Source organism: Electrona antarctica, assembly GCF_951216825.1.
Source record: "Electrona antarctica genome assembly, chromosome: 5".
NCBI classification, from domain to species: Eukaryota; Metazoa; Chordata; class Actinopteri; order Myctophiformes; family Myctophidae; genus Electrona; species Electrona antarctica.
In genome coordinates, this window is record NC_136810.1 from 36,026,905 (window position 1) to 36,054,074 (window position 27,170).

Consider the following 27,170-nt stretch of genomic DNA (forward strand, 5'->3'; position numbering starts at 1 on the left):
ACGGCCAATCAGCTGTCCATTAATAGTTATCAGGTCTTGTTTTTGTCCTTTTTTCTCATTGTATGGATTTTGGCCAGGCCAGAAATGGATTTGGACAGGCGGACACCTGCCCTAGCCTTATTGTAGATACGCCTCTGACTGAAGAGAAACTGTTTGTCTTCGTTCAGTGTGTTGTCTAACCTCAATATGTCGTCATGACACCATGCACAAACAAATCAGCTCCATGTATGGGCACAAAAGGGGCATGTTCATACGAATACTAATTAACTGGCCAGATGTATGGAGAACCAGGATGACTGGAAGCGACAATGGAGGGCTCGTCTGAGTACGACCTAGAGACACACTCCATATTTGAGCGTAGCTATATATAGGAGGGGCTAGCACCCCTCAAAAATCACACCCATCATCTATTGCTTCATTGTTAATGGGCAGCGCCGAAATAATGGCAGCAGCTGTGTAGTTCATTTGTTGTCTCATCCCCCTGTTACTGCAATGAATGTCACTGAGACAAATTCCTATCAACCTTGTTGACATGGCAATAAAATAATCTTGAAATCTTGAATATATGGCTGAGTCATAATGACATGAGCGTGACGTGGTCTGCCTGTGTCTGGATACAAAAAAGTGTGATTATTTGTGGATGCATTCAATGAAACTTGACGATGATACTGACAGCCTGCACAACATACCGTTTTATCTTTGATTTATGTCACCAAGACGAGGCTCTTGGCCTAAGAGAGGTGACAACTGTCCAACCTGTTCCCCCAGATCCGTCTTCAGACAAAGAGGTTTTCGACCTATGTCCAGAAGATGCCACACATCAGGGAAGGAGTCTTGTCAGAGAGGTACCAGACTGGATGGTCTGCACAGCCTGCCAAAGCTCTTTTTACAACCGTGAGGAACAGACGGAACACTATAAGCTGGACTGGCATCGGTTCAACTTAAGACAAAAGATGATGGGACTGCTACCGGTTTCAGTGGATGAGTTTGAGAAAAGTGGAACAGGAGATATGTCAAGCATCTCATGCTCGGAGTCCGATTCGGGGGATGAGGACACGGAGGACAGTGACTGGGCTATAAGAAGCAGTGATGCTCCCCGCACTGATAATGAGGGCGGTCTCCTGTCCAATTCAGTACCACATCGACTATCTAACAAAGTTGTTTTCCAGGACTTGGGGGGGAATTATCTAGCTGTCTACCGCTGTGTTCTCCAGGGCAAGTTAGATGATGAGGTAGACCGGGTGGCTTCCCTGAGGACCATAAGTAACAAAACTCTGTGGGTCATCCTCATGACTGGCGGAGGACACTTTGCTGGTGCAGTCTTCAAAGGGAAAGAGGTTCTTCAGCACAAAACCTTCCACCGCTACACTGTGCGCGCCAAGAGAGGCACTGCTCAGGGTCTCAGAGATGCTCAGAACCGCAACCATGCACCCAAGTCAGCTGGAGCGGCCCTTAGAAGATACAATGAGACAGCACTGGTCAAGGAGATCCAGGATCTCTTGGAGAGCTGGGCTGAACACATAAATGAGGCATCTGCAATATTCGTACGCGCTCCGAGCTACTATAAAAGTATCTTTTTTGGTGGTCGGGCCACTCCACTAGCCAAAAAAGACCCCAGGATCCGCATACTCCCTTTCGCCACACGCAGGGCAACCTTCCGCGAGGTGCAGAGAGTACATGAGGTACTCTCTACTGTTCATATATACGGGAAAGACATAGACATCTCAGTCATCTTTAGTCCCTCTAAGAAAGCATGGGAAAAGGAAAAAATGTCTACAGCAGGACCAGACTCTGTTCCAGAGAAGGCAGGTGGAAGCGTTAGTTCAGGTGATGATGGTGACGACAGCAGTGACATCCAGCTGGACACAGTGGAGATGACACTGGAAACCCTGGACCTTCGGAAGTTTGAAATCCAACCCTCCAGACATAGACAAAAAAAGAAGGAAAGCGGACACAAAATTGAGATTAAGTGTTTGAATGCATATGAAGGACATGAGCAGGTGGTGGTGCAGGAGCTGGTTGCTTCGTCTACAGATGACCTCTCTCAAGAGAAACTAGCAAAGAACAAGCAGAGGAGGAAAGTACAGTATAGGAAGAATCATCCAGCAGAAGAGGTAGCCGAGTCATGGGAGTACGGTCTCAGGGATGCCCTCTATACAGCCTGCAAGATTGGGGATGTGGAATCCCTGCGCAACCTCCTCCACCTGTCTGCGGCGGAGGAGATGGCAGGAACGGAGAGTGCTGGTGAACTGGGAAGCAATTCATCCCGACAACAGCAGTCACCTGATGGTGACTTCAGTCCACTGCATTTCCTGAACAAGCCTGTAGACTTCACAGGGTTCACTTTGCTACACGTGGCTTCTGCAGCTGGACAGAAGGCTGTAGTCAGGCTGCTGATGGACGTTGGAGCAGACCCTGCTAGCAGGGATAATAAAGGAAAGACCCCATATGTCGTTGCCCCAGAGAAGGACACAAGGAACGTGTTTCGGATGTACATGGGTGAGAATCCTGATAAGTATGACTACAGCAAGGCACAGGTTCCCTGGCCACTCAATGCAGAGATCAAAGCAAAGCAGATGGAGAGGAAGAAGGCGCAAAAGGCGGCAAAGAAACAGCGAGAGGAGGAAAAGAAGAGGTTTGCATCCCTCACTGATCGTGAAAAGAGGGCCCTGGCTGCAGAGAGGAGGTTGGCAGAGCATGCAGTGGCAACATGAGTCACTGTCTCCAATGTCAAGAGATGCTGGACCTGTGGAGAATCTCTGCCTGGGAAGATCCCATTCCAGTATCTGGATTATTCATTCTGTACCCCTCGCTGTGTCCAGGCACATCGCAAGGCCAATACTCCTGCTGCCAAGACCTAAACCTCATGTGTATTGATGTAACATAACATCCAATGCACATGTACAGTATATATGGAGATTTGATTTTCAAATTGAACTTGAGATGTGAGGGCCACGTAGCACCCCGGACCTCTAGTATATAAATTAATACGTCATTTTGGGTGTCTGGGCCAGACACTTACAAATAAAATAAATATTTAATGGTGTTTAGAGAAGCTGTCAATCAACAGATTTATGTGAAATGGTTATTATAAAAATCACAAGTTTGTGTGAAGTGAGGGGTGCTCTTATCATCATACATCATCACATTCAGTGCTCAGCCAATCAAATCATCACATTCCGTGGTACACACAGACACACAAAGCTGTGCATAGAAGGGGTTTGCGCCCCTAAAAAGAACCCGTCTGAACTGAGCGGTACAGTGTGTGTGTGTGTGTGTGTGTGTGTGTGTGTGTGTGTGTGTGCGCTGACTAGACATACATACATACATACATACATACATACATACATACATACATACATACATACATACATACATACATACATACATACATACATACATACATACATATTTAGGTATGCGGTCTAGTCTAACTTGGACTCAGGGGGGTGGACGCCTCTGCCTTGCATAGTCCCCAGTGAATAGGCAGGTTGCCCTTCACTGGTAACCTTACTTTGGATTTTAAATATATTAAGGTATTGTAGGCTGGGATTTTACAAAAAAGCCCCCCTTTTAAATACATACAGACATACAGACATACATACATACTTATAAGGTATGCCATCTGGTGGCTAATGAACCAAACACACATTCTCAGACGTTGAAGCAGTTTTAGAGGACCCACTTTTAGGCCAGTGCAACAGAGCATGCTTTTGCCTTTTTTAAAACCTTACCCATTTTAACCAAATACATACATACATACATACATACATACATACATACATACATACATAGAGACACACATGGACACGCTGTTCAACAGTGCCACTTTAGGTCACCCAACGGTATTGCAGCTGTCCGTACTCAAACAGACATGGCGACATAGCCATACACACATAGTGGCAAACACTGTTCATTGGAGCCGTTAAGGCTCATACATAGTCTGGATTTTCGGTGGTGGGGTGACCACCGAACTACAACATGACGTCACGAGCCGCGGTGAAGAGCAAACCACCGCTCCAGCCCTCTCTGTTTTTACTCACCACCGCTCAACGTTATTTCAGCTCCGGTGGTCAGCTCACCACCGGAGCGGTGGTCACCTCACCACCGAAAATCCAGACTATGAATAGGCCTTTAGGCACCACTCAAAAAGAAAAAAATCACACTTGTGTGAAGTGAGGGGTGCTCTTATCATCATGCATCATCATACATCAGCCAATCTAATCCTCACAATCCGCGCCGCACACACACGCACGCACGCACGCACGCACGCACGCTCGCACACACACACACACACACACACACACACACACACACCCTCACACACACACCCTCTTTAGTGGCTTTAGGGCTCAGAATGAGCAAATTAATATTTCAGATGACAGATTACAGCCACGACCTTTGCTAGAAAATGGCCGATTATCACTTCCGGTTCAAACGGCCTGATCACGACTCTTCTTCTCTGCCTTTATCGTGCATTCTGTTGGCACTGGCCCCAGATCACCGTCTATGTGCATTCTGTTGGCACTGGCCCCAGATCACCGTCTATGTGCATTCTGTTGGCACTGGCCCCAGATCACCGTCTATGGCATTCTGTTGGCACTGGCCCCAGATCACCGTCTATGGCATTCTGTTGGCACTGGCCCCAGATCGCCGTCTATGGTAACCCAATGTGTTGAGAAAATTGCACAATATGACCAAGGGTGGCTAAGTCTTTCAGGAATCATGTCTGTTGATTTGTATTAAGAATAAGTCATATTGCGCTTAATCCTTGCAGAAAGGTATTTGTTTTTCAAGAATCCCGACTGAATTTCACAGGTATACAAAACAAATTGCGCACATACTGTAGATTCGTTGCGCAGTTATTCTGAAGATCAAGTGTCAAAAGCCCAGCGATAAAGAAAGCACCTGCCAGTGTCACATAGCTGTACAGCTGGTTCTGAGGTGAACGTATAGACATTTAAAAGGAGACAAAACCCTGTAGCTATTCTTAGTGATGTTAACTGATCCTTGTGCTACAGGGTGACATAGGGACCACCAGTGTTGACTTTGTTGACAGTTAAGCCACCAACTTGTCAGTGACAGGCAATGTTACACTCCCTTTGAAGTTTATAGTAGTGTATATAACACTGTTTTATACTATACCCAGACATTGAACAATAACAATGTAACGAGTTATAATCTTGAAATGGCTGGTTAACGCAATCATTGAAAATCAAATCAATAGATACTATCAGAAAATGCACTGATTAATTAATTAATGATTATCAGAACATTAATTAATTAACCTCGTTATTGTGAAATGCACACAAAACATTGCAGGGAAAAAACACATCACAGAAATGTGTAGTACAGTAAGTGAAGTGCATCATTTTAAATTAACAGGGATTCCTTTTGAAAATAAACATTGTTGTTTAATTTCTTCTCATGATGATTACGATTAATATGATTATTATTATCCATATCAGTAGCTGTAATGGTAATAGTAGTACTGTAGCAGTGTTTATTACTATTACTATTATCATTATCATTAATATTATTATTATTATTGATATCTATTGATCTTGAAAAAGCATGCAATAGTAATGATCCACTATTGCTTGTGTCCATTGCTGTCCTTATATGAGATGTATATGAAGTCATGTAGTGTGGCGAGTGCATGAATGTATAAAGTGAAGTACTGTACTGTACATGTGCTTTCTTAGAGGTAGTAGTAGTAGTAGTAGTAGTAGTAGTAGTAGTAGTAATGGTATTAATAGTAATAGCAGTGTTTGTTATTAGGCATATTGACTGGTGTCAAACTAAACCCTTTAAAGTGCCAGTCTAAGTAACTGATGTTATTGTCAGTATACTATTCCATAGTATACAGTAAATTAGTCTGAAAAACAATTAAGTAAATAAATAGTTAAAAAAAAACATCTAGCTGAGAAGAGGAAAATTATTTTGATTGCTTCCAATTTATTTTGCCTGTACCTGGCTGGCTACAGAATAATTGGGCTGATTTGGGTCCGTTTGTCCCTTGCCGAAAATCCCACCCCCACCCCCCCTTTCCCCTCACTGTATATGTTTCTTTTCCCTTTTTACCTCCATTATGATGAATTCCTGTTCTGTTCTTTGTCTATATAGAAGTGTCTATTTGTACGTCTCTAAATGTTTTGATGAATTGAACATGGTGGACCCTGTTGTAAACAAGTGTAATGCTTAATTGGGTCGTCCACTCACAGTTAACAGCCTTTGTATTGAGTTTGTGCTTGAAATGTACTGTAATTCTGCAAACTGTTAATAACATTTTCAATCAATCAATCAATCAATGGGAGCTTTATCGATTTGAGGCTTGTCTGAACAGATTATCTGCCCATATGAGTGTGAGGTGACTATTAACCCTCCAGATTTACTGTGAGTCACCCTGATGTCGAAAACCTGTAGTGTGATTTGAAGAGTGAGGAAAGTTTGAACAGAACACTGCGTCAACCAATGAGAACCAAGCTGAAGGGGAAGCGAAATTGATGTAACAATAGGATTGTTACAAGATGTCAATTGCCTCCAAAGTCAAGTGAACTGTAGAAATACAACTTGATGAATTGTATGTTGCAACAATGCAAGCAAAAGTGTGACAAGTTGTGTCCAACTGTCCGGTTCCCATGTATATTTTGCACTTGTCGAGAGCTTTGAGTATATTGGTGTATGTAGTCAAACAAAGTCTCGCATAAGCATAACAGTCTTGATGTTATCTTATAAATTGCAGGATTTGCAAGCTAGGTGAAAATGTATTACTTGAACTAGGTATAACAACACAATATTATATTTTATATTTGTGCATTCTAATTGTAAACAACAGAGTCGGGGAGTAAGAGATATAATGTCACCCATGTATTCCCACATCTCTGTCAACTATGAGAGAAGGACCATGTTTAAAAAGGGCATTCTTTTCCTGAAAAACGGAGACTAGGCTATATGTTCTTACATATTATCTGGATACATCTGCTCCTACAATGCTTGGAGGGTCTTCACATTTTTTCTTTTAAGCAACAGTCATAAATATTGTATTTCCTGACTGTTGTTATGTTGGTAGCATGTTGGTGTGGCATTGTTGTTCTTCATCCATTTCAGTTGGAAAACCATTCCACTAAGTGAAACCAGGCCCTGGGGTTTTCATGGGGGGAAAAAATGGAAAAGAAAAAGAAGTTCTCTGTGGTCCATGTGGTCCAAGGTCAGTGACCTGCTCTGTAGCTGTCTCCATTTCACCTCAGGGCACCTGCTAATGTCAGCCCTCTTTTAGATTCCCCAAATCGCGGCTTGCCACTGGTTATTTTCAGCAGCGATAAGTGATCCCAGTGACCCCAGAGGTCTGACACGCTGCTCTTTTTTTTTTTTTTAGCTAGAAGTCAAATGCCATAGCATTGCCTCAGGATCAAAGCCTTCAAAGTCAAACTCTACTTAGGCATCCATTGAAATAAGAGCTCCAAGCTCAGTTAGGGATGCAGAGACAGCCAAGTGGTGTGGGGCTTTGCACATTCAATCGCACACACGTCACACGCACATGCATGCACGAGCGCACACGCACGCACGCACGCACGCACGCACGCACGCACGCACGCACGCACACACGCACACACACACACACACACACACACACACACAAATGTATAGTATGACTAAAATAGATGACTAGTAATTAATGTCACTGGCAATGACAGCAATGTATACACAACATAGTCTCTGACTTCGTTAATGCCAACCATGGTTCATTAATGGACTGCATGCTATGCTTTTAACCACTTAGGTCCCTTTTTACTAAGAATAGACGGTCTGAGTTACAACTGCACTTGGACCACTATTTTTCATCTACACCAAATCTCTTCGCCAAAACATTGTCGATCTACAAGCTCACAATGCGTCACGTTGCGACATGTACTAGTGAGCTTGAAGATCGGCTATTTTGGGCTAAAATTCCCGCCCAGAATGGATGGATACTGGGGTTCAAGTTGCCTGCGTAGTGCGTACTTAAAGATCCGAGACAGTGAAAACCCCCCTGTGTTCAACATGCTTTGACAATACTGGCACATGATTGTTTATAAATTATGGAATAGGGACAGGGGATGGATATTGTACTCTGTTCCTTCCCCCCTCTCACCCAATCCTGGTCGGTTGTTCACTTCCCTTTCCTGTTCCCGACGTTGCAGCAGCAGCAGCAGCGCCGCCCCTCCCTCCCCCAGTCGGCAGGATATGGAGTCTGGCCTCTCGGCAGATAATGTGACGCACACGTGTGCTGGCGGAAGACAAGGCCATGAGCCACAAAGGGCCACTCTAGGTCCCGGATTATGATAACATCAGGAAGCAGAGCGAGGAAGAGGTGTCTGCAGGAAGCTGGCAGACCTGCGAAGGCCTCCGAGTGAATCACACTTATCTTTTTGGTACGGAGCTCAGGAGCCCGGGCGGGTGTAGCCCATGCAACACTCAGGTCCTCCCCTCTTCACTATGATGTCATCATCATGCACTATGGCTGACACAAGACATGCCCCCCGCCCTTCCCCTACAAGTGCCTTCATGTTTTATAGTTACAGTAAGACCTCCATCCATATTGCCTTATTGGCCCTGCACCCACTGTCCTTATTGGCCCTGCACCCACTGTCCTTATTGGCCCTGCACCCACTGTCGAGGTGCGTGTAAATAAGTATGATCTCTTAGTTACAGTAAGACACATCTATTTGCCCCTTTGAACTTAGACACATTAACCCTGACATCCCTATTTTGAATTTAAAAAAACAAACAAATTTCAGGACAAAAGAAATATGATTTCAATTCTTTCAAAAAATAATAAAAGAAAATACAATAAAAAGTATGACAAATGAGCTATATGTGAAGTATACAATAGGGCTAAATTGTAGAGAATGTGAGGATGTATGTGCTCTAAAACAGATTAACTGTTTAACACGTATTGATAGAAAGTGAAAGCAAATCAATTAAATGAAAATGACAATAAAACCCAGAACAATTAATTGCCTTCTAATGGTTAGCAGTACCAAAGAAAATGATATCTTTGTCATGTTCACTGAGGAGGAAGCTTGACATAAATGTAGGAGTTGGATATTCCAGATGCTCTTAAAACTATATAGTCCCCCTCCATAAGCACTCTTGATTTATGAGTTTCTCTAATGGTATCTCTGTCCTGATCTGGCTTCCTTTCACCCCGCTCTCTTCTGAAGCTTTAAACTCATCAGGTTCTCTTAGCCCTGTCGTTAATCCTGAGCTACAAAGGAAGGTATGGCTGAAGAGAAGTAGGGATTTTTCCTCCTCCCCTTTTGCGCTCTGCTGAAACTCCTGCTGACTGATGAATGATAAACTGATGAGCAGGCCTAATCCAGGAGAATCCACTCCCGCTGCTTCACTTTACATTCCCTAAACAGATGTATTCCTTGGTGGAAATTTGCCATGAAATTGGGAGCTGGTTTGTGTAGAATTCCTTTACATGACACCGCACTGAGTGAACGTGTACAATTGACCCGAGTTCCCATGCCTGCGAGTGACATACCAAGTTTCTTTTTTTTTTGTTATAGTGAGAGTGGGTGGGCCATGAGAACACCAGCTCATATATCAGTTTCTCTAAATCCATAGAAATGCAATGTTCATTATATGTCAGAGTAGATAAGGCTGTGTGATACTATCTTCTCTATCTGCTTTTTGTAAGGCTACACTATAGGACCAGTGGGACGTGGACCCCAGAGGTCAGGGCACAGGGGGGCTGGTCAATTAAAACTGAAACCTCTTGGTATTATGTGCTTTTACAGCAAAGACGTATTTGTTGACAAATGCAATTAAAAGTAACTACAGCAATATGTCAGCACACTGTGTGTCTGTCATTCGTATCAAGTCTTATCAATGGCTGTGAGCATCTGTTTATACTCTACAGAAACTACAGTATGTGTGGACTATAGCTAGAAAGCATGACACTTGAGTGATTCAACTTTAACCACTTGCGTCCATGTGGCTCAGTGGTAAAGTGCCTGCCCACCACCACAGAGGTTGGGTGTTCAAATTCACCTCGGTGCATCCAACCTCGTCAGGTGTCGAAAACTACTACGGGCTGGAGTGGCACCTGTCAGCGGGGAGTGTTTGGAGGGAGGAGTAGGACGGAGGCTCTATGCTAAGGCTACACAATATATCGTTATCGTATCGTTATCGACGTATGAACATGCGCAATATCAGTATCGCAAAAAGGCAACGGTATCGCAATATAGATATATCGTCGATTTAACGTCCGCTTCTAAAGCCAGCAACATCCCTCTGTTTTAGCCTGTGCCCCTCGAAAAATAAACTCCCTATTCCATGCTAGTTAGCCCTGGTCAACTGTATTAGCGAACTCACTAACACAGTTAGTGTTGATTAGTGTTCAATGTTGTGTTCAACACTTAAAATATAGAATATGAAATGTTGACGGAAATATTGTATATCATATCGATATCACAATATTTGGCATAAATACAGAGATATAAAATGTTGTCCATATCGTGCAGCCCTCTACGACAGGGGTTTTCAATGTTTTTGGCTGGGGATCCCCGGAAATGCTTTGGCCATGTCTTGCGACCCCCCCCCCCCCCCCCACTCCCAATACAAACTGACTGCAAAAATAACCTTCATAATAGAGAAAATATATACTACTGATACCAGATAGAATCATTACAGGAAAGTTTATGCATGTGTACTATGTAAACTCTTCATTTCCATTTTTCGAGGCATTCAGTTGCAAAAAAAAAGAAAAAGAAAGAAAAAATATTTTTCTGGGGACCCCCAAAATAATTTGGCGACCCCCCGAGGTGTTGCGACCCATGGGTTGAGAACCTCTGCTCTACGCATCCTCACTGGCAGGTGAGCCAGGGGAAGCCCAGGGAGGAATCAGGTCTCTGCCAGGCTGGCCCTGGGTTAAGTACCGCAAACTTTGGTAGGCATAGCCACTTTGAATGGGATCTGAAAAATCGAACTCATACTGTACATCTTGATCACATGACCCCAGAGCAGTGTTGGGGATAATGGCGTAACGAGGTTCAGAATACTTTTTTGGGTAATAGAGTAACCTAACGAGTTCGTTTTGCAATAGAGAATTCGGTTACTTAGTTACCTTTTCTAAAATGATGGCATTAGTATACTTATAGTTACATTTTAAGACCTTTCTGTTGCCACAAAGGAATAGGAAAATGTACGCTGTTTCCTGAATGAATGAATACTTTTTTTTAATGTTTTTTTTTGTTGCTGCTTTCGTCTTTATTTTATATTTGTATGGAGGGACAGACAGTAGGCTGACAGGAAATGGGGAGAGAGATGGGGGGGGAAGACATGCAGTAAAGGCCGTCGGGATCGGGAGTCGATCCCGCGGCACACTGCCAGACTAGATGACCAGCCAAGGTGCCTGGACCGCTGAGCCATGGCCCAGGCCACAGAATACTTTTTAATGGCTGTAATCCTGTAACGTAACGAGTTACTGTTAGAAGTAACGTTGCCCGTTGTTAATGTGAGTTTTAGACAAAATCTGTAAGAGTAGTAGGAAAAAAAGGTTTTTACGAAAACGCTGAATGGCAGGGCCTATATGGAGAGTGAGAATCCAAGGAAAGAAATTATTGTATTGCACAAACTATGGTTCAGGATCTGGAGATATAAAATGTTAATGCACCACCACCATGAGGCTGATGTGAATTTTTTGGGGTGGAGGTTTTTCTTTGACCTACAGTACTATGATGTGTGGCATTTTGTGCAAAACAAGAAGAAAAGATTGAATGAATGCACAGGGCCACTGCGGTTCCTTATAGGAAAAAATCACACTAGCGCCCCTCAAAAAAGGGATGGCACGACCTTGGTCCATAGTGGTCAGGAGGTACACGCACATCTCAGTAAATTCAACGGGTGCTCGAACAAAAGAAATAAACTGAAAAAGAAGGAAGTCTGCACACCGTTATATGAATTTATGAAAAGTATTGACAGATACATGACCTTGGTCTTGATCACATGACTACAGAGATAAGATGTACCAAATTGCGTGAGGTTTGGACAAAATAATGTAGAAATAGTATCAAAAAGTGTGTTTTGCAGATTGTTTTGCAATCAGTCTGATTCGGCTGCCAATCTCTCAGTTGAATCATAAAAAATAAATAAAAATTAAAACATGTTACGCAAAAAAGGATCATTCCATTTGGGCTGTGGGGGGTGCTTAATGTCTGATTTAACATAGCCTATACGTGCTTGGTTTCTCCCATATATCCTATTTTTTATTAACTATTAGTTAATAAATATAACAAATCAGGCCAATCTCTCAGTTAAGTGATGCAGGGAAAAATAAATCTTGCAAATTCATTCAAAATCATGAACATTCTCAGATTGGCTCCCTCGGTTGAGGTCGGCCTAGGTGGAAATGGGTGTGGCTTGGGAGTTGCATAATACTGTACTGATTTGAGTGATGTTTGGACAAAATTTGTAGGAGTGATTGGGCTCCAGCTGGTGGACGGACTGACAGGGGATATTTTCCCGCAAAGGGGTTTGGTGTACAGGGAAAAACACACAATCACACATATAACATGAAACCAAGTGGGGGTCCCTGCTTCATCTCTCTCTCTCTCTCTCTCAACTAAGGGGTCCTTGGCCCGAAAAAAAAACATATGTATGACTCCAAATTTGGGAAAGCATTCAGCCCAATCAGAGCACCTTTCATTTCCATTATAAAATTGATATGATGTATCTATGACGTATGACTCCATACTTGGGAAAGGTTGCAGCCTGATCCGACCAGAACACACACACACACACACACACACACACACACACACACACACACACACACACACACACACACACACACACACACACACACACACACACACACACACACACACACACACACACACACACACACACACACACACACACACACACACACACACACACACACACACACACACACACACACACACACACACACACAGGTAAGTGGTCTTGGTCAACTGGAAGTAGTATGTGCAGAAGTTTGGTGCTGATTGATCCAGTGGTTTGATTAGAGATAAGCCCTTGGCATACAGACTCAGGGACTCATTTCTACATGACTCACCTCCTAATATTACTTTTTAGGTCCAGACGATTCTGATGAAGGCCGTTGGCCAAAACATCACGTTTTTGAAGTTGAACAAAGCCACATAAAAGAGGTTTATTTTTTCAAGAGTCCTTTATGTCCTTAACACTTAGTCCGCCAGCATTTATTAATAACTTCCCCCATTCAACTCTTATTTTGAAGAGCCAAAAACCCAGACTGGATGTTATGATCTTATGTTTGTGTTTGTGACGATGCATGATCACTTCCTGTTTATACCGCCGTTATATGTATCTGTGATTTTTTCTTTTATAATACTCAACCTTAGTGAAAATCCAACTCTTCAAATGTAGCCCAATTAACCTTTACAGCGAAATAATGTAAGTGTGAGCAAAATGCGAATAGATTTGGGCCAGCAAATTACCCCCCTCCTCCCGTTATAATGCTATGCTGCATTGTCCCAGCAGCAGCAGCAACATCGGGGAAGTCAGGCTGAGTAAGGCTGGGACCAAGGGAGGCCACTGTATGTCGTTTACGCTCCGGACCCATGCAGTTTAATAATATACAGTTACACCAGAATGCACACTGCTGTCTCGTGTCTCATCACAACCCAATGCGCGACCCGTGAAGTCGGGGGAAAATAATAAAAAAGAGAAAAGGAAAAGTTGGAGTGACAAAATTAATGGTTAGCAACAAGCTAAGCTAACAAGCTGATGGTGGGTTAGCTTAGCTTGTTGCTGCTGATTCAACACACTGATTGAACTTCACTTCATCTCCGCCTGTAATCTAGGTTATTTTGTTATTGACAACATGAACAAACTCTGACACTAGCACTGCAGAAACAGACAGATCTACAAGCTCTTAACACGTTGCAAACGGCGCTGCAGATACGGACGGGTCTGCAGGTTCTCAACGTGCCACCGACGTGGCGCGTTGAGAGCTTTTGGATCTGCCTTTTTTTCCCGACTCACGGCCTGCTGTAAGCTGTAATCATTGCACGAATATATCGTCCATCTACGATTTTGGGCCAGACGATGGGCGATAGGACAATTTTGGTATATCGCCCAACCTTACCGTCCGTGCTGCTAAAACATGATGGATCATCGGCTCTGGGCTGTGGAATAAACGTTGTTTTGACCAGAAATGCCATCTGGGACAAGGAATAGGGTGTGTATGCGCACAGCGATCACTGTTATTGACAACACCAGCTAGCAAACCCAATGCTAACGTGAGTAGCATTACAACTTGATCAATCAAAAGCACTATAAAAGACCAATTGCCGTACATCAACGGCAATGGCGTTAAGCTTAACATGCCGTAGATATGCCAATGGCATTTTATGTGTTAAACATGCCTTTATGTTGCTTTCCTCCCATTATTGTTTCAAGAAGATTAAGTTACAAGCAAAAGATGGCATGCAAACACAGCCATGCATTTTGGCTCTTCCATTGTCTGCCCTCTCTTTGCTTCAGTGTAGTGCAGTTTAGATTCCAAGCCCTGATGTGGGTGTCATGTAGAGGGAAAAAAAACATTCATCAATGCAATTTTCTTTTCTTTTTTTCTCTCTCCTTAGGCTTGTTCAAAAAGTATGTTCCCAGCACAGACATCTTCGTAAGCATGGAATCCCTTCGTGTTCGCCGAACTTCTGTTCCTGTGGTCTCACTACCAGCATGAACCTTAGCTCCTGGCTGTACACATGACAGTTTGTTATGATTTCTCTGACAGGGTGGGTAGCCCGGGGGGCTAGGAGCTCCTTCACTCACACAGTTACTCACATACTGTAAGTACACCTGCATGTACTGTAAGTGCATGTGTCCACACACACACACACACACACACACACACACACACACACACACACACACACACACACACACACACACACACACACACACACACACACACACACACACACACACACACACACACACACACACACACACACACACACACACACACACACACGCTACAGTAAGCCATCCCACCCACCCTTTGCCATTCATGAATCTGCGTCTCTCGCTTTCTATGTCTCATTCTCTCTCGATCTCTCACTCTCTCTTTCTTATCCTGTTCACTTTCAGCCCTCTGTCTCCCCCTTGATGTAACCTTTTTATGGACGCACAAGGGGAGAGAAAGAAGGGACGATTTAGATCGCGAAAACTGATACAGGAGCAACACTTTTGTACAGTGTAGTCTCACTGTGCTATAGATTGTTCCAATGGGCACTGCCCAATTTTGTGATGTGTGTGTGGAGTAGAGTTCTTGTGTTCAGTTTCTTGGGATGTCTGTCTACCCAGATATCTTTCAAATGTTCAGCATACAACCATGATTCAAAAACTACAATGCAGAATGCACACATTTTATCTAGGACACCGACCTACTGGAGATGTTATGCAGGATGATAAGGACCTGATTGGTTTCTTCTTTCTCCACAAAGTGCTGCACATTATGTTATTGTTTGCGATTTTTCAGGCATTGTCCTGAGCCATGTTGTACTGTTTGAAGCCTAGTTGCTACATACATGTTGTACTGTTTGAAGCCTAGTTGCTACATACATGTTGTACTGTTTGAAGCCTAGTTGCTACATACATGTTGTACTGTTTGAAGCCTAGTTGCTACATACATGTTGTACTGTTTGAAGCCTAGTTGCTACATACATGTTGTACTGTTTGAAGCCTAGTTGCTAAATACATGTTGTACTGTTTGAAGCCTAGTTGCTAAATACATGTTGTACTGTTTGAAGCCTAGTTGCTACATACATGTTGTACTGTTTGAAGCCTAGTTGCTACATACATGTTGTACAGTTTGAAGCCTAGTTGCTACATACATGTTGTACTGTTTGAAGCCTAGTTGCTACATACATGTTGTACTGTTTGAAGCCTAGTTGCTACATACATGTTGTACTGTTTGAAGCCTAGTTGCTACATACATGTTGTACTGTTTGAAGCCTAGTTGCTACATACATGTTGTACTGTTTGAAGCCTAGTTGCTACATACATGTTGTACTGTTTGAAGCCTAGTTGCTACATACATGTTGTACTGTTTGAAGCCTAGTTGCTACATACATTAAAATAAAATCACACCCGTGTGAAGTGAGGGGCGATCTGATCGTACATCATGAATCATCTCATTCCAGCCAATCAGAATTTGGGTCCTCACCTTCGTCTTCAATGTTTGTGTTACGCAATGTTTGTGTTTACACGAACACTCAAAATTGTCCATTCATTGTCAATGGCCTTTAATGTTTGTGTAGGACTATGTGTTAGCACATACACCAAAAACTGGACATAGGAGCCCCTCAAAAAAATCATCAGATTAGCAATATGAACTACCGCAATTTCTAAATTGCTGCAATTCATTGGATAAAATAAATGGGAAGTTCAAACATTTACTTCTATACAAGGTATTCTAGTATTGTAGGTAAGATTTGGTTGATTAGGTGCAATATTCATTTCACCCTTAAAGTCCAGATGAAACAGGAGTTGAAACAGTGAAACAGGATAGGCTAGCAACGTTAGGGGACTGGATGTTGAAGCAAAACACTTACCTCCTATACACAGGTTTAATGTTTGTCTTTAGTTCAATGTTTGTTTTGTAAACACCATTGACAATGAAGGGAAAATGTAGTCATAATGTGCCATTTACGTCATATTGTCTCTTTGTTGTTAATGGCGTTTAATGTTTGTGTTTGCACAGTTTGTTTTACATCACCATTACATCACCTAATCAACATGAGTTAGACTTTAATATATTAGCGCCCCTCACTTCACACGGGTGTGATTTTTATTACCTAATTAGTTCCACGGGGGGATTCAGTTTTCAGCTCTACCCATCTGATGGCTGCTCAGGAGGTTATGAGTGCAAGGGACAGAGCAGTTAGCGTCTTGCACAGGGTGGGACACCTCGACGTAGACTGGGGCCAGGAGGTGAACTGCTGACCCTCTGATTACCAGACAGCCTCACCCACTAAGCGTCAGCCGCCACAACTACAATTTGGACTTGAAAGTGCTAATTGTGTTTGAGCAGTATTGTTTTTATGTCTTAAGCCCTTCTGACAAAATAACAGCTATCTAGGGCTAGGCTGTATGAACCCCTTTTTTGCTAACCTAGCCGCTCCATTCAGCTAATAGTGTAGATTTTTGTCCTAACACAAACATTAAATGCCATTGACAAAGAATTAAGATTTTACGTCATGTGTGTCTGAGCAAATCAGCTATTTTGTGCTAACACAATATCACAATATGAATGGAGAATTTACGTCATATGTGGATGAGCAAATGATGATGATGTACGATGATAAGAGTGCCCCTCACTTCACACGGGTGTGATTTTTCAAAATAAGAAATAACGTTTTCCTTATGATGTACTACTAAACTTGGTTCCCTCTACGTTCAAGGCACTGAAATGTACAGACTGTTACAGTATACAGTAGGGCACTAAATAGCAAATGGGTTTATTGCTACAGTTTTAGGATTATTATCCACAGAACTTATTTTCTGAATAAATCGAAAGAAAACTACAGTATGGTTTAAATAAAAGCATTACAATTTAACGTTGGACCCCATTGCAAACTCACTTCTGGGTTTTAGGATGATACTGTAGCCCTGTAGAACACTATTTGTTATTGGTCACCATTAGAATGGATTAGTTGGGAGGGTTATACTCTCCATGCATTGTGTGAACAGCTAGAGCCGGGAGGATTTCTAAACGTTACCATCTCAATTCTTTAATACTACTGTCTCTTGCCGTCTCATGCATCATGGGTAACTAATCCATTCTAAGTACAGTAGGCTACTGCAGTCCCCTTTACTAAAGCCAATACTAGTGGAAACCTAAAGTCAGATAGATTCACATTTACCAACCTTGCGGCAACACACTTTACAATTTGATGAGTATATTCTAAGGGTTCAAAATGGCATACTGTAACTACATAAAGAAAGAGAAATGGTATGGTTCATTCCTTTGATGCATTCAACTATTAACTACTGTAAAAGCTGAACTTATTTTTTTTGCCAATTATTTTTGTACCTCTTTTTCCTCCCAATTTAGTCATTATGTCAATTATTTCCTCCCACTGCTTGGCAGGTGAGCCTATTGGCTCACCTGCCAATGAGGAGCCCCCACTGGGAGGACGTACTGTAGTGCCTCCGTCGTACATTCCCCGCTGACAGGTGCCGCCCCAGACAGTAGGAGTATGTGCAGTGACAAAGATCATCCTCCCATCCGGCTACCCTCCCTTGAACACTGCCAATTGTGTTTGTCGCTCGACACTCAGCAGGCAGGACGCACCGTGGTGGATCCAAACCCCTAGACTCCGTGGGGGTGGGCAGATACTGTACAGATACTGTACTGCACCACCCAAGTGCTATAAGATAAACATTTGTAACTGTATTAAATTGGTTTTACAGAAACATAATTTGAATGTACTCTACTGAATACTTGTTAGGTTTTCAGTAGTGGATTCATATAAGGACAAACATGTAGCCTAGGCGTTCTGGAAATTATGTCTAGTAAGAGAAAGCAATTTGTACAAAGCCTCCATTGCTGCTTATGTAAATGTTAGTGGCCGAAGCAGTGGTTTAAAATGAGGAGCCATCAGAATTCTTGTAAAAGTTCAGACAGTTCTGGAAACCCACCTTGGCTATAGAATGAAAAAGCAAACTAATGCAACCAAGTTTGTGTACCAAAATTTGACTTTTGTGTGAAAGAGATTGTAAAGGTGGCATAAATTTAAAGTAAAGAAAGCAAAAGCCAAGGCCTCCCATTAAAGATAGCTATTCTGATTGTTCAGCCTTGCATTGTGTATTGTGCCCCTGTTTTTAAATGTATGTGCATTGTACAGTATGTGTCTATTTTAGCAACTGTGAGGTCAATTGTTGTATTGATGTCTTGCATAAACACACACACACACACACACACACACACACACACACACACACACACACACACACACACACACACACACACACACACACACACACACACACACACACACACACACACACACACACACACACACACACACACACACACACAATAATGATGGTAGGAAAACATTATATTGGTTTATTAGTAATTCATGTGTGAATAATTTCTATAAAGTCCCGATATAGACTGCGTAAGACTAATGAAATCGAGTTTGCGTTTATAAAAGGTTATATTTCAGACTGATGCTGATCTTTGGAAGTCAACAAATATTTAAAACATAAACTGACCCATGTTAAAACAAGTTCACCCCCATTGTTGCTGCAACATAACCTACACAGAATTGGCCGAGTCAGACAGATGATAGAAAGGGCTAGCTTTGAACAAAGGAGAGCTATCAAAAACTTAACTATAGCCTTCATACAGTAGAATAGATCTATTAGGTTACATTGCACCTGTGAGGGACTGCCTACAGGGAGAAGCCAAAGAACCAATGAAGGTGCTAAGTTGTACTTTTACTTAAGAGTGTGCATTCGAGAGCTCTGTCACCTTTCCCTCCCCTCACACCCTAACATCCTTTGGGGTTTTGTTCACCTCTCATATTTTGCTGTCATTGTCTTGATGTTTTTGTCAGCTTGAGCCTGGAGGGCACTCGAGCAGCAGGTTCGTCCTGAGCCCTCTCTGTTCTGTGCTTTTCATTACGATGGTATCCGCCTCACTATTTCAGGCAGGGAGACACAGTGAGTAGTGTGGAGACAGAAAAGGCTGTAGAAGTCAGGCCTGGTAACCTTGTCCGCCCATAGACATGGGTCACTTGGCAAGTGCACGTTGGAATTCATCTCACTATAGGAAACCCCTCTGCAAGGCTAGTAGAGTGCATGAGAGAGAGAGAGAGAGAGAGAGAGAGAGAGAGAGAGAGAGAGAGAGAGAGAGAGAGAGAGAGAGAAAAGACAGACAGACAGACAGACAGACAGACAGACGCACAGTAGAAGAGTACAGTACTACTGGCATATGTTATAGTCTCTGTTGTTAGATACTTAATTAAACTCAATTTACTGAACTTGAAAATGTCTACACTGTGTCATCTTAATACGTTATTATTATTTTTTACTTCATGGCAGTCATAGAAATACCATCATCATGTATCTCAGTCTAAAAGGCTATAAAGAATAACACAGTAGCCTATAACACAGTATAAATACAGTAGTAAGACTGTAGGAAGATATATATTTGTGAAAAACATTAATTTCAAAGAATTCAAATGTTTTCATGATCCTGAGAGTATAATAAATTGCCAAAAAAAAAGAAAAAAAAAAGTAAGTCAAGTAAAGTAAATCATACCATATGCCGGACACACATAATGTATGATACCACAGCCCATATACAGTATGTGGAATATGTCCTGACTGCTTATAATTTTAACCACTTAACCGTCTACTTAGCTGACTGGATTCCCAAGGGTTATATAGTAGGCACCATCCTGTTTTCTGCTCTACACAAAACATCTTCACCAAAAATAGTAGATCTACAAGCTCACAATGCAGCATCGCAGTGCAACATGTGAGCTTGTAAATTGGTAATTTTCACCAAATGTTAGCCCCAGAATTGAGATGGTAGGGTTTAAGTGTATTTTTTGTTGTTCCTCTTATAGTATATATTGTAGGGCTTAAGTGACAGAAATGAGTGAAGTGAGTAAAATGTTTTATAGTGTGCTCCTGCAGCTTTAATACATTTTACAGACAAGATAGTTGCGAGTCAAATCCAGCTCAAGCTGTGACTTGAGAAAAGACAATGGCTTTTTTGTATTTACTCTCATTTCCTTCCCTAATTAAGTCATAGAGAACTGACACAAAGGCTTTTCTGTTTGCTACAAGAAACACCTATCCAAACATATTGTGTAAGGGCATGCTGGAGCAATTAATAACCCTCTGAGGCCACAGAGCTGTTGCCGTTGCACTTTTCTCTGCAGTGTGCAAGTTCAGCCAGCTTCAACCTGCAGGTCATCCAACAATGGAGGTCTGATACATGCTGGAACAATCAGGATTTACTGAAACAGTCCTTGGCATTTCATATCTCAGAGTTGCATACTGCACAGTACAAATAATAAAGCCTAATCTTGTTTGGAAAAAGGTTTAGCTTGTTTGGATAAAGAAGTTTGATGTTGCATGTGTGCGCCGTGCGTGCGTTGTGCGTGCGTCTCACATGTGCACAGTAAGTACAACGAGTTTGATGTAATTTTCCACTTCTATATTGTCAATCTTTTAGAAGAACCTAGTTGAATAATTAGATGTACAGTTACATAAAGCAAAATCAACACAGTGTTGCTAATCTGCTAAATCAGGGAGTCTGGATGGCCAGGGCCAATTAGTAGTATTTAGTAGTCAACATTGAGCGCCGCTACACTACTTACAATCTCCTACAGTGGATTTAAGCGCAACAGGAATCTCTCAGTTCTACACTCCTACTGTATATGAGCATATTTAAAGACTTCCACTCTGACATGTTGGTGAGCTATGGAGGTCCCCCTGGCAGGTAGCTTGATTAACTGCTACAGCCTTTAATGTGTTATGAAATGATACAGCACTCCTTCCTACAGAGATGATGTGTTGGTTCTGTAGGTGTTAGTTATTTCCCTATGTTTTCTACAGCTTCCAGCCATTAACACCTAACACTTAGGAGATCGCCGGGTAAATGATCGACTCACATGACAGTTATGGGTCTCTGGCTGCAGATGACGGGGTGCTTTAAAGGCGCAGTAAATTATTTTGAAAGTAAAAGCAAAGCCAGGAGGGAGAAGGCAGTAAGCATGCTATTAACATTCTCTCTATTAGGATATATAAACCACACATTTCACTCCGTTGTCATTTGTGTGGGCTTCCGCAATTAAGGACATATGAAGCTTTTCACCACGCATTGCTGCCTATCTTTGTACACTGAAGGGTGGCTTTTTTAAGACTTGAAAACAGGTTTAAAATGGTTAATTGGAGCCGTGAGCGTTTTATTGAGGAGCTGCTGCCTTTTGTTGCGTGCTTTCTCAACCCTTTGACCCGCAGGCATACACCTGGTATTGGGTCAGGTTACAGCCTGGCTCCAAGGCTTGCAGGTCAAGACCTAGTGCTTCACAGACCTCTAATCCCTTGCATGGCAACATATTTGACTGAAGGGACAGATTCACACATTCTCAGTGTGCCGCTTGAAAAAGTACAGCATATTCTGTCTTTTGCTCACCTGACCCTTTTCCTGTCTTTTCCATCGCTCCCCCTCTACATTGTGATGATTTCACTCTGGGGGGGGGGGGGGGGGGGGGGGTTCTAAACAAGTGTGTGTGCATTTGTGTTTGTCGCCATGGTAGGGACAAATTCAATAATACCTATTACACAGAAGATAGTTTCGAATTACATGATGGTCATTGGGACTAAAGGTAAACTTAGATATAATCAAACACATTGTATCATATAATTCAGTTAAAACGTTATTTTTACCCTGTGTATCAAGCATGTGGACATGGAATACGAGACTGTGGTTTCCAGGAGAAGTGAAGGAAAGGCCAAGCATCAGTTTCACCTTGTCACTAATTTGGCCCCAAGGATCCATAATAAATACAGTCCATCCTCCAGGCAATGTGGCTGTAAGCACACCAGGGGGAGCAGTTATACTGCAATTTTGGTCCTGATTCACAGAGAACAGGGCTGTGCTCTCTTTCCCCATCTTGGATGCTTTCACAAGCATTACAATAGATATTTCTTGCATGATTACATAAATAAGCACATTTTACTGGAGACCTGCCTCACGGTGCTCCCGATTGTCCTGCGTCAAGTGGCCCCTACTGCTCGTGATTCAGAGGATTTCAGAGCGTAATCCTGCCTGACTCCCAAACATGCTCTTTCAACATAGCTTCCCGGCTTGTCCCGTTATGATACCGTCATCTGTTGTGACTGTTAATCTTTTACAGCACACAGGTATTTCTACAAACAGACAACTCACTTTGAACTAGGCATTTGTCGTATGGCGGTGTCCTGCGCCAAAAATAGCAGATCTACAAGCTCTGCTATTTTTGCCGCAGGACACCACCATACGAGAAAGTATTAAGCCGATATAATGGCACACAGTTTCAACGGAGTCTTTTTGTTGTTGCTTCTTTTTTCTACTTTTTTTTGCTTTTTGCTGTGATGGACCCCCCAAAAAAGGGCCTTACACAACATAGGCACCATTCATTAAAAAAAGAAGCTTATTTGCCTCCCCTCCAATTAATCTTTGTTAATTCTGCTCCCATGGACACAATCATGATTAAGCCGACATCAAACTCTGGTCTCTCTCTCTCTCTCCGTCTACTCTAGATTACGCATTGACTGGCGGGGGGAAGTGAGGAGACATAAGTGGTGGGTTTAGTACCTTAACTCCACTCTTCTGCACTCTTTTGTAAGCTGGTGTATATCCTTGCACTGTTAATGCAGTCCGATTACACAACACTTTCACCCTGTCTGTCACAGCAAGAATGCAACACAAAGCACTGGAGCCCACCGTGTGTGCTCGTCCTTGCACCAGTAATTATTGTTGTGCTCTAGAGAACACCTACAAAAAAAATAATACACACATACAGTAGCATGCTGGCAAACTCAGTGCACAATAGATGTAAGTTCCATCAATGTAACCCCAGATTTATTCTGTACAAAGTCAGTTCTATACGACTATACAGTATGTTGACTACAAACGTGCGCAGCTTCGGTATGTGGTGGTAAAAATAAACTGATCGCATCAGGTCTGAATCCTGAATCTGTATCTGAACCTAAACATATCAAATATCACATTTCACAGACATTGTATAGCTTTGTGTTGCGTGTCATCCAGTGAAGACCTGAGGCTGATTCTATAGCTAGAAATGCCTTCTAAATAAGTTTTCTGAAAAAAACGTATCTTGCTATAGGCTCAAATCTAAAATGACACAGATGCTTTCCCAGTTTGAATGGTTTACAAACCAAATAGTTTGTTTGCTTGCTTTGTACTTAACTAGATTACTTCTAGGTTTTGATTTTACTATCTTGTGAAGGTACACATTAAGAGCTCGAAGTAAAAAAAGAAATGTGTGTGTGTGTGCTGCGTCACACACACACACACACACACACACACACACACACACACACACACACACACACACACACACACACACACACACACACACACACACACACACACACACACACACACACACACACACACACACACACACACACACACACACACACACTCTTACTTCTCATTTTTCAGGATCAGGTAAATGGCTCTATTACCACACTTCTTTAAGTCGGTTATTGCTCCATATAACTGACATACGGCACAGCCCCCATTCCTGTCCCAGACAGTTATGGGGCTTTGGTGATCATGTGAGGAATTTCCTCGGTGCCCTTGGTTTAATAGGGTGTGTGTCGTACATCTCTGATAAATACACCCATTTGAACAAAGTAGCTGAGAATGCAAGTGGCCCACTCTGCTTCAACCTCTTCTGTTCGGTGTTAAACCTATAACAGCCTCTTAGAGATCTCAATATAAGTGTTTTAAGGGACGGGACAACAAAGCTGCCACCACCACTACAGATTTCCTTTCCGACCGCTTATTTATTGTTGTTATTTAGGACGAGCCGGTTATTTTTGATGTCACCAGTGAAGGAAAAAGAGAAATGTCACAAGCCTGGGACATTTTGACCTTTTTTAATGGTGATTACTGAACTTTGTCTCTCAGGTTCCCTCTCCTCACCCCTGACTTCCTGCCTGCAGCCCTCTGAGCTGGACAGGGCTCTCCCCTCTCCTCTCCTCTCCTCTCTTCTCCTCTCCCCCGCATGTCTCTATTGCTATTCCTCTGTTCTCCTGCTAGGATTGGCCCCCGAGGTGAGGTGCATTTAACCATGTCAACCCGCCCGCGCGTACCTATTTTGGGCATGTCATTATAGGCTAAATAAATAAATATGTTGCCGATTGGCTATTTTCACTATTTGTAGTATGTATATAGGGCTATAAATATATGTGGTTAAGCCACCTCAGTTTCAGTTTTCATACTGTTGTCTTTATGTAAACTCCACACACACACACACACACACACACACACACACACACACACACACACACACACACACACACACACACACACACACACACACACACACACACACACACACACACACACACACACACACACACACACACACACACACACACACTTTCTCTTTGACAACTGACATGAAATACAGCATGGCCATTAAGAGGGTTTAGGGTTGAGAACTGTCTGCTACAGCCCTGCATATATTACTCATTGTGATCATTAATTCCAGATTTTTTTGAATAGCCTTGCAATTTACTGTTTGTCAAAAGTGATTTGAGTCTATGCATTAAACTTTACTTTTCCTCCTCAATGTCCAAGAGACCCCCCCCCCCCCATGGGCATGGTTTTGTTTGTCAGGAAAGAGTGTATTACATAAAATTAGGTTGAGTGGAAAACACATTTATTGAACCTGACACTGAATAATCCAACTCTCCCAGAATGTGAACATGTTAATTAGAATAGAATGTCTTAATTGTTCATGTAAAAATAAATACTTCCACATGAAGTAGCAGTAGGTGATAATATTTTTCTCACTTGTATATACTGTATAAGTCATGCCCAGATAATCTGTTGCGCCCGTTTGCATGTTGATCTTGTTGATTAAGTTTATAATTAGTAATGATGGCTCAATGGAGAATATGTTCAGAATTTTAAATAGCTGAAATATACAAACCCATAAAATTAAAGGTAGAACATGATGACCACCATCACTCTGAACTCTTACACACAACTCATTACAAAACAAGGAACTTTTACAATAGAGCAGTCTTTTAAATCTTGAATTTTGAAAGAAAGAAATGTTGTACTTAGAGTTCTATGATCTGTAATTTCACTGTTACCATAGGCTACATAAGTGCAGTGCTAAGTATAAAGAAAAATACTCCGAACCCTTTTTTGTAAGGATGGAGGTGGAGTTTATGCGGCTAATTTATAATCTGCCGTATGGCGGTGAAAATAGTAGGCTATACATCCGCAATACATTGTGAGCTTGTAGATCGGCTATTTTTGCTGTGCAACACCGGCATATGACGAAACATATAATCAGGCATTGGAGCCATTTAAACATCTCATTTAGGCCCCCTTTCCCCTCCAAATGTTAAATACTAATGGTGGTCATCCCCCCATTTTAAGCAATGTGGCTCAACCCCCACAGGAGACCTGTTCAGGATCTCCAGTGAGGCATTTGTGTGGGCCCGGCCCGCTCCTTTCTTCTGCTCCTCGCCACACAGGCTCAACTTCACAGGCCAGTCGACAGCCCGTGGACAGCAGATGAAAAAGTAAGGCAGCATATCCTGCGCCTGTTAAGTCCTCAACTAATTAGCAAAAATGGTGTCCTTTCTTTTCTTTTTTAGGCATTTAGTCTCGGGGTGGGGTGGGGTTTGGGGGGTATGGGGGTGTTAGAGAGAGGATAATATAGAGGAGGAGAACGAAAACAGGGAGAAATAGCAAGCGAGGGAGAGCGAGGAGTAATGCTGAGTGCGAGAGTGGAGTGACGGAGGAGGGAGGACAGGCATCTGAGCTCTCAGCTGGGCTGTTTTGAAAACACACTTTTGAAAGCCTCTCCCTTAATTCAAGCCTTTTGTTTTTGCCCCTTTTGTACTTGCCAGTTTGACCATATAACATCATACATCTGGTCTATAGCTTTTTTGGGAGGGCTCTCTCACTCAGGGAGCCGTGGTCTCCCCCTGGGCTCAGATTGGAGCGATCGTGTAACATAAAAGGACGGAACGTGTGGGCTGAGGAGAGACAAGCAGAGAGCCAGAATTCGAGATGCCTGAGCTCTCTGACAGGGAATATGAATATGGCCTTACTTAGTTTAGAAAGTAACACTTTCATCACTAGTCCACAACATGATGTGCAAAAAACAACAAAAACAACAACAGAGAATGTGTTATGACAAAATAAAATTAGAAAGGTGCAATTTCGAGAAATTGCAAGTGTGGCTACCCCGACGCAAGTTGTTGGTTGCAGCCATCGGGACCCGAGGAATCTGCTGGGAGAAATAGCGTGGAGGCAACATGCGATCATTTGGGGTTGATTGGATGTTTGTGATATATGGATTATTGTATAGGCCACTCATTTT

At 42.5% G+C, this 27,170-nt stretch overlaps 2 protein-coding genes across 2 annotated transcripts in view; one reads left to right on the forward strand and one right to left on the reverse strand.

Moving 5' to 3' along the window:
* lysmd4 (LysM, putative peptidoglycan-binding, domain containing 4) overlaps window positions 1-27,170 on the reverse strand; it is a 205,027-nt gene that overhangs the window by 114,520 nt on the left and 63,337 nt on the right. The window lies entirely within an intron of this gene.
* Window positions 663-2,864, forward strand: LOC306923206 (tRNA endonuclease ANKZF1-like; the record flags this gene model as incomplete). The annotated part of the gene is given in 2 exon segments (XM_079501232.1): window positions 663-2,711; window positions 2,715-2,864. Coding segments are annotated over 2 exon segments (2,196 nt in total). The 3' UTR covers window positions 2,862-2,864.